The sequence below is a fragment of the Tauraco erythrolophus genome, chromosome 14 (assembly GCF_009769465.1).
Source record: "Tauraco erythrolophus isolate bTauEry1 chromosome 14, bTauEry1.pri, whole genome shotgun sequence".
NCBI classification, from domain to species: Eukaryota; Metazoa; Chordata; class Aves; order Musophagiformes; family Musophagidae; genus Tauraco; species Tauraco erythrolophus.
Genome location: NC_141478.1, coordinates 612,351 through 621,401, shown reverse-complemented (window position 1 = coordinate 621,401; position 9,051 = coordinate 612,351). Strand labels below are relative to the sequence as shown.

Genomic DNA, 9,051 nt, shown 5'->3' with positions numbered 1-9,051 from the left:
GACACGGCAGTGACGGGGCCGCAGAGCACACCGACACCGGTGACGACTCATCTTTATTGGGTCAGGGGCAGATTTGAGCAGGAAGTCACACAGAAGTGCCCCCCACGGGCGCAGCCGCCTTCCGCCATCACCTGTTCATCAGTTCCTGGCAATAAGCTGCTTGCTTTCCTCATTGATCCAGAAAAGAAAATCAACCATTTCCTCTGCATTATATCTTCTGCATTAAAATACCATCTATTTTTTAATACAAAAAAACACTAAAAGCGCTTAATGAAAATAGATGACTTAATCACAGCACTCATCTTCCTCTAGAGAAAGGAAAAATCTCCTTCAAAGAAAATTTTAAAAATTCCTAGAAGTTACATGTTGATTGGGAAACAGCCATCGTAAGGGAGGGGTGAGCTTTGCTGGGCTGTGTCTTAACACCAGGTAACGGCCTGGCATCCCCCCCAGCCAAGCAGCCCCCGCTGCTGACCCCCCCCCCACCCAGAGGGGCGCAGGGCCGCGGCTGGGACAGGGCGAGCGCACGCAGCCGGAGGAGAGGGCGGGAGTCCGGCTCTCGGCGCAGGAGCATGCTTGCTTTTGGCTGGGGAGAGGAGGCCCGGGTCTTCCCCCTGCGAGCCGAGGAGTCTGCCTGCAGGTGATGGCTTCCAGCAGACTGGTGTTTCATCTTCTCACCTTCTTGGTTTTAGCATTCCGAAATCCGTGTACAGTCCGTCCTTCCTTTCCCCACGCCCGCCTTCCCCAGCCTGCGCTCTCTTCTCACACCTGAGGAACGGGGTAAGATGCACAGGCAGCAAGGCCACACATGTTCTTGCCACGTTCAATGAGGAAATATCTAAAAAGAGAAAGAAATGTGTAAGAGTGAGTGTTCCCTTCTCCGGCAGAGCCGGCACGACGGGCGCAGGCATACGGCGAGTGCTCTCGTCACGTGCAAGCTCCTTTCTCGTGCCAGCACACGGAGCAGTGCCTGTGCCAGAGCCGTGACTGCCAGCAGTGAGCCAGGCAGTGCTGCTCCCCCTGAAATCACAAACTAGCAGAGTTTTAGAGCCCGACTCTGAAAAACGTCACTTGGAGCTGGAAATACTCGCGGAGCCGGAGTGAAAACTCACTCCCGGCACAACCCGTTCTCCTCTGGCCGTGTAACCACAGCAGAGGCACGGTGCTGTCCTGGCACCAGGTGAGCCAGCGGTACGGCAGCCCTGCATGCACTGGCCGGGCCCCTGGTGACCACGGCAGGTCTGCTGATGTAAGGGTCTGCTCCAACCAGTCACCCCAGCACTGGTTTGTAGAGCCACGCTCCCGAGGCTGGGATGGTTTCCCCTGCCTCTTCCCAAGAGCATGGAACAGCTGTGAAATTCCAGCCTCAGAGCCTAAGGGCGAGCTGGAGGCTGAGGAGGGTGGGTGCCATCCCACGCATGGCACTGTCCTTACACCAGGTACAGGGAGACCGTGGCGGGTCCGGTAGCGCCGGGACCTCCTTACCCATCCATGCCCCACCGCGGGCCCCAGGAGTTCTTCACAATCCAGTAAGGGGTCCCATTTTCTTCTCCGTACCCCACAGCAAGGACAGCATGGTTCACCTTGTCAGGAGTGTGCTCACATCGGGGGCTGCAGGGAAAAGGAAAAACAATGAAGATTTGTTACAGGAAAAACCAGCCTGTAATTAATCACGGATTAGTCGGCATTCTTGATTGCACTCCAGCTGCAAAAAGAACGAAAGGATACTCTGAACTTCCAGTTGTGGAGAGTAGGGAAGGAAGCCAAGAAAAGAAGGCACTGCTGTTTTCCTCGCTCAGGAGTTACCACCAGCCACATCCGAGGCCGCGGTGACAGGCTACACGGACTTTGATCCGAGCACCTGGTCCAGCCTTTTGTTCAGAATTAACATCAACATCATCACACAAGAACGAACTGCTATGAAAAAACTGAGCAAAGGAATTTTTCCAATGAAAATCAGAAGCTCTTCGTGCATCCCTGCAATGGTGTGTTCTGCCTCGAAGTTCAGGGGCACTGTTCCGTGCTTTGCACAGGGAACAGCTAATTCCTCAGTCTCAATACACATTTCCTTGTATTTCCCCTGAATTTCCAGCTTTTAAATTGCACTGGATGGAAGTTGCTGCCTGTGATGCAAAACAGGGCAACACAAGGTACAAGCTCCCAGCTCCAGAGCACCTAGTTTTAAACATTTTCAAATTGCAGGTAACCAAAAGGTCAATAATCCCCACGACAGATTTACTTGTCCGGGGAGCAGAGGCCGAAACCACTGGCGGATCGATTATTCCACACGCTCTGACTTTAAATCTACCTTAGACTATAACTGTACAAGACAACTCGGCATGTTCCTCAAACTGGAATGCTCGTACGAAGTATCCTGACTGTCTCCCCTGCTTTCACACCTTCCATCTGCCTGTTGCTTGCTTTAAACTCAAGATTTCTGTCTTTATTGCAACAGCAAAGCCACTCGAATTCACGGTGCTGCCTGCTCTTTCCCTTGCAGCTCCCTGGGGTAGATCACTCATGCTCAGACTCTTAGTTTCCCTTTCCCTGCAGTTCTACGGGACTGAGGATTCATTACTCTAAAGTATTTTCCTAGTTCTGTCCAAACAGGCACTTTCCCCATTTCTTGCCAAACAGAAATCTATCCTGCTTCCACAGTCTTTCCAAAATATCCTAATCATCCTCTGAAGCAGCTCTCTGCCTTGGCTGTAGAGCTGACACACCACTTGAGACCTTCTTCTGCCAGGTCGCTTCATGTCTCAAACGAATTTTTCATCTCTGCTGCTTTTCTTAGACGTCCAGCTGCAGCGAGGGATTGGCACGAGGTGCCTGGGGACCTGCCTGCCCTGCAGAGAGGGTGCAGCGGCCCCGGCCCTCGGAACGCAGCCTGCCAACGTGCCAGCTCGGTGCAGGGCGGCGCGGAGCCAGCTACGCCGCTCACCACCCCCGCTCCGAGGTCTGGCGCTGGAAGAGCCGCCCGAGCCCCACGGAAGCGTACTTTGGTTAGGGCTCACCCTAAGCAAACCAGACGTGTCAGCTGTGACCCCTGGGCTGACCCTGCCACCATCCGCGGCTCCGACACACACAGGGCTGCAGGAGCATCTCCCAGCTCACGGGCTCGCTGAGCTTTGTTCCAGATACCAACTGGTCTTCAGGTTGGGCTGGCTCCCAGCAGTAAAGTGGCTGCAAGTGCACTGTTCCCTCTTCCCTGTGCTGTACTCTCATCCCTCTGGGAAATCAGTACGTCAAGGCTCAGTTTACTTATGTTTGCTATTTTCTGTTTAAAAGAAAATGCAGGAATGCGTCCAGTGCCGCAAAGCGGGAGAAATCGGGATGTGATTCCTGCCCTACACCTTCCCCTCGCCCTCCCCTCCCGGGCTCAGCAATACTCACTTTGAATAGACTCCTTTTCTGTAGTGCATGAAGCTGCTCGTCACCTCAAACGCAAAGCTCACCGGGTTGTGCTTCCCCACAGCTTCTACCATGCCGTCCTCGTCGTACTGCAAGGAGAGGATCCCAGTGTCATTCATCTCCCGCTTACACTGGGACCAGTCAGGATCCCCGGACCAGCAGTGAGTGTGCGGTGGGGATGGCTAACCCTGGCCTTCTGCGTGCAGACAAGAAGACAAGTGCCTCTTGCCTTGAAAGACAACAACCAGGACTTTCTCACAGCCTGGGAGACGGAAAGCAGGCAGAGACCCAGTGCCTGTTGTGCCACTTCCGAACAGGGAGCCAGCGGTGCGCGGGAGAGCAGTGTGTGTGCCAGCGGGCGCTCCTCCCCAGCGAGCGAGCAGGCTGCAGCCTGCACTGCAGAGCGCCGCACGCCCCGGGGCAGCCGAGCACCTTCCAGGTCAGGCTTGGCACAGCCCGGGAAGTTCGGAAACACAACCCTCGCGGCCTTACCTGCGTGATATTGATCACATCCTTGACAAACGCAATAGCCTTCTCCGGCTGGAACTTGCAGGTGCCGTTCTGCGAGGGCAGAAAGGAAGCGGGGTTAGAGCTGGACCCTGCTCTGCCGCTGCAGACACGCGCCTGAGCTGCGCTGGAAATACCTCGGCCCGGTACGGGTAGGTGTCCTCCCCCATGAGCCCTCTGTTATACAGGATGTACTCGAAGGCTTGGCTTGGCAGGCCCCTGCAAGACAACGCGGCCAGAGCGCAGGTTAATCAGGACGGTAACGCCACGGCTTCCGCAGAGCGAAGCCACCAACGTTCCCTCGCAGTCCTACATACCATTCCTGCAAGGTGGGGGGACAGGGAAGGACAGTGTGGATCCCAGACCCTCTAACGGCATAAACTCCAGTCTGTTCCTGCGATATCTCCCTGCCTGGGACTCCTGGCCCGGACTGTCACGTTGCTCGGCACAGTCCTACACAGGCACGGGAAGACCTCGTTCTCGGGGGTGCCTCATCCCCAGGGGACAACACCAATGCAGGAGCCCCGAAGGCACGAGGCCACCTCACCCACACAGCACCAGCCGGGCCAGCTCAGCTCTGCAGCCTCGCACACCGAAAGGTGTTTTTCCATGACCCAGACGCTGTGGCCGGGGTCCCCAGTACACAGCACGGGGGAGGACACGGGACCCGCATCTCCAGCAAGCAGCTGCTTCCTCCCCCAGCCACCTCTGGGGAGCACATCTCGCAGAGGGACGAAAAGGGAAGCGTGACCAGGGTGTGCTCACGAGGAAAGGACTAAGGAGGAGTCACGAGAAAAATAAAAAAATCACCAAGTGGTTTTGCTCAGCTCTCCAATGTTCCTCAGGGACTGCTTATCTTACAGAAAGCAGATTTCAGAGAGCTTTCTCTCCTGCCTTCTCTAGCAATGCCAGCAGGAATTTACCAAAGGGGAAGCAGAGGTTTCTGGGGCTCCTTAAAGCGCCACGAGATGCGCATGTCCCATGAGCAGAGCGACAGATAAAAACCCCCTTGTTTTCCCCGAGCGGGTTAAAGCCCAGCTAGGCAGCACCCATGACTGCGGTATCAGAAGACACTGTAACAAAACAAATACCAGAAGAAAAACTAATAAACAAGAGGAACAACAGAGGTTAGGAAATGCTGGAGGTTCAGTGAAACAGCTGACCTCTAGGGAGGGCAAAATTAAAGCAAGCAAATCAAACCAAACCAAACCCAGAACTGTTTTCCCTGACACACCTCAGCCAAGGGAAAACAAAAACCACTCCAAGATCTGAAAGGATCCCGACACGAGGTCTTGAGGGAGGCTGTCAATCACGGAACGTAAGATATTCTTTATTACTCTGTATTACTTACCCACTGCAGCCGTGGTTGTTAAAAGCCTGAGCGCAATCAACTAACTGTTGTTCCGCCTACGGAAAAGTTTTTTGAGTCAGTGTATGTTCGACACCCGCCTTTGGAGTGAGACAAAACGCGACCCGCACGGCAGGCAGCCGGGAGCGTGGGATTGACCCCGGCAGCTGGCTGTTCACCGCGGCGAGCGGGAAGCACCCAGGTGAACGGAGCGGGAAGCACCTGGCTGAACGGAGCGGGAAGCACCCAGGTGAATGGCTCCACGCCCCGAGGAATGGGACGAGGATGTGGAGCAAACAGCCCAAGATGCTCCAGCTGCTGGAGGCATTCCTCCTCATGCCTGCCGGGACACCGTCCCACCCGCGGGAGCGCTGGCCGAGATCTCTTTCAAAGGTCAAGTTTGTGTTGGACACTTACACCCAACCCTCAGCTATGCTGGTAAGTCATAGAAGTGGCTACCGTTTTTCCAGTTCTTCGAGAATACAAATTCTCCAGGAGTTTAAAAATAAACAATCTCACAACGTGCTGCTTGCAGCAAGCTGTTCTGCAGCAAGGAGCTCCTGCCTGGGTGGCGGCCGCAGACACGGCTCTGGCTAACCACGCCGGCTGCCAGCGGCAGGGACCTGTCAGCCTCCGGCCCCTCTGCTTTCATCCTGCTCCGAAAAGGGCTCTGCCCAAGCCTGGGGCAGCGGGACACGCAGACCTTGCAAGGGGATGGCAACAGGCACATCCTCGGGCACGCAGAGCTCCCAGCCACGCTGCTCTGCGCCTCCCGCAGCAGTTCTGCTCGGCTTGCGAAGAGCTGAGAGGGGTCTGCAGGGCTGGGGGCTGCCGCAGCCCCACACAGCCATGTTCGGCTGGGCTCGGGGCAAGCAGCCAGCGGCTGCCCTGGACAGGAGCGGGCTGGCCCCGCCGGATAACCGGAGGCAGGACTTGCCACCAGCGCACAGGAAAGGAAAATCTCTTACCAGAGAGAGGAGCTTTCCCGTCGCAATAGCAATAGCAGACTCCAGACACCCCGTGGTGGAAAAGGTCCAGCAGCTTCCGCAGGCGCCCTGCGACAGGAACCAGAGAGGAGCTGCTCCATGACGTGCGGCGGGGTCACCGGCCTCCCCAAAACTGGGGCTGGGGCAGAAGGGCATGCCTGGAGCACACAGCTCCTGCTCCCTGCCAGCAGCCAGGCTTCGCCTTCTGCTCGTCCCCTGCCCAAGGCTGCCGCAGCCCCCTGCCCCAGTCATGGAGAGGGTCCTGGGGGAACCTGCTTCCCCGCGGGCACGCGCAGCCCAGCACTACTCCTCCCGGCACAGTGCCCTGCCCGCAGCAGTGAGCCCCTCTCACGGCCCGCTCTCGGCATGTCGCCGATGACACACGGTCCCCACCTGGTTTTTCACAGGCGTCACGTAATTCCCCTTCTTCCTCCAGTCGATGGAGTCGGGATGCGGCCCGGAGCTGCGCAGGAAGTTCCCCTTGGTGGCCGAGCAGTTCTGCAAGCGAGGTGGGAGGGCTGCGGCTAGCTGCCGTGCCGGGGGACTGCGGCCCACGGACAGCCGCCCTCTCCCATAGAAGAGGGAGCGGTGGCTGCCACGCTGCTTGTGCCGCCCCGGCACGCCAGCCACGACGGCCAGGGAGAACCGGGCCAGCCCTGGAAGCACACCGCCAGCCCGCGCCCCCGCAGCGGGGCCCGGGCTGCTCCGGGAGCTCCTGACTCCCCAGACCGCCGGGATCAGGCCTTGGGTCTGCCCACAAAAACACAGATGGACTGCAGAACGGAAAGCAGAAGTGAGGACTGGGCTAGAGCCAGGGTCGGGGCAGTGGGGGCAGGGGATGGGGGCTTCACCTCGCTCTTACTTGGGCTCCAGCGGGACAGGGTGCTGCCAGTGTCGATCTCGGGCAGCGCGGCGGTGGGGTGCCGACATGGGCACGGGTGCAGCACGGCACAGAGACCCCCGCCCCACGGCTCAGGGTCTGCCACCCTGCCGTACACCCCCTCCTCCCCACCCATGGCACCCGCAGCACCCGCACCACGCTCCCGTCACCCACCTGGGGCTCTCTCCACAGATACAACTTTTAAATTCTGTGAAGGTCAGATCCGAAAACTGGTTCAGGCCCACTAGAAGGGGGAAACGGGAACGTTTCACTCGCTCAGGCTGAGCTCAGAGCGAGCGGGGCCGGGGCCGGGAGCGGCTCCTACTCTGGAAGCTGTGGTTGCCGCCGTTGTGCTCCTCGATCCGCCTCTTGTTGCCGAGGAAGATGCGCAGCCGCCGGGCGTACTCGCCCGGGCCGTACCGCCGGTTGTTCTGCGGAGGCAGAGTCCGTCATCCGCGATCCCGCCGCTCCCGAGGGCCCGGGGCCCCGGGCCGGCCCGGCCCACCGCGGCGGAGGCGCCCCCGGAGCGTTACCTGCAGCATCCAGGCCTTGAACTGCAGCTCCTCTGCGGAACAAACCGGGCCGGCGTCAGCGCCTGCCCCGCCGCCCCCCCGCCCCGCACAGCGGCGAGCCGGGCCGGGCCGGGCCGAGCCGAGCTGGGCCGCGCCGAGCCGAGCCGAGCCGAGCCGAGCCGGGCCGGGCCGGGCCGAGCCGAGCCGAGCCGAGCCGAGCCGGGCCGAGCCGAGCCGGGCCGGGCCGAGCCGAGCCGAGCCGGGCCGGGCCGCGCCGAGCCGGGCCGGGCCGAGCCGGGCCGAGCCGTGCCGCGCCGAGCCACCCTCTCCCGGTGCCCCCTTACCTTCGGCGGACGGCATCCAGGCGGCGGCGGGCGCCAGCAGCGCGACCGCGGCCAACAGCGCGGCCCAGCCCATGGCCGAGCCGAGCGGAGCCGAACCGAACCGAACCGAGCCGAGCGGAGCCGAACCGAGCACGGCCGGGCCTCCGCCGGAGGGGCGGGGCAGGGGCGGGGCAGGGGGCGGGGCGTCCCGTCCCCGCGGGGAGGGGCGGGGTGCGTGCGGGTCCGGCGTTGGCCCGCCCATAAAAAGAGGACGAGTCGCGGTTCACCCTGAGATAGAATAGATTTATTAGCAAGAGGTAATCAGGAAACATATATTTTTACAAAAAAAAATGGAAATATTTTTCCAAACAAGCTGTAAGTTGAAATAGTTCTAGGGCTTGAAAGAGAATTCTCATACCACGAGGTATTGCTTACAGCAAAGTGTTCTGGTCGGAGTGGAGCATGCCTGCCACTGCAAAGTTCAACCGTGTATATCCTGTACAATGTAAAAAATACATGGTAATATTCACAGAATAAGCACTACATTACTATATTCCTGCTAGACGGCGGTTAGACAGGATTACAGTATATGTAATAAAAACACTCGGTCATCTTTGTCTACCTCTACATCATGGTACTCAGCGGTCACAAGGGACACGGATCTATCGCGTATCAACAGCAGCTGGTCGTGAGCCGTACGCAGCGGGGAGGGTCGGGGGGACCGGGGGCAGCGGCGAGCGACCCCCGGCACCGGGGGGCACAGAGAGAGCGGGCAGCTTCACACGCAGGGACAAACTTTAATGGGTTCTCTTCCCCCGCCGTACAGAGTGTGCCCGGGGACGTCGCTGCCGATCCCGCCCGGATACCGCCCGAGCCAGGGCTGCTCCGCGCTGCCCGCGCCCCCCGGGGGAACGCGGGGGTTCGCCCGCCCGCTCGCCAGCCCCCTCGGGAGGAACGAATGACCAAAAGAACAGCGTTGAAAAGAAACCGGGACTCCAGCGAAGTGTCGGTGCGTGAAACCTTAAAGGATGCGGGAAATCCTACTGCGGCCTAAGGACGAGGGGGGCGGTTTGCTCGGAGAAGC

At 59.2% G+C, this 9,051-nt stretch overlaps 1 protein-coding gene across 1 annotated transcript; it reads right to left on the bottom strand.

The window, feature by feature from the left end:
* Positions 1 to 52: 52 nt before the first annotated feature.
* Positions 53 to 8,061, bottom strand: CTSH (cathepsin H). Its single transcript, XM_086620658.1, is given in 13 exon segments — positions 53 to 838; positions 1,486 to 1,611; positions 3,394 to 3,500; positions 3,904 to 3,972; positions 4,056 to 4,137; positions 5,270 to 5,325; positions 6,235 to 6,321; positions 6,646 to 6,750; positions 7,307 to 7,335; positions 7,338 to 7,376; positions 7,458 to 7,563; positions 7,666 to 7,697; positions 7,989 to 8,061. Coding segments are annotated over 13 exon segments (987 nt in total). The 3' UTR covers positions 53 to 762.
* Between the last annotated feature and the right edge of the window lie 990 nt (positions 8,062 to 9,051).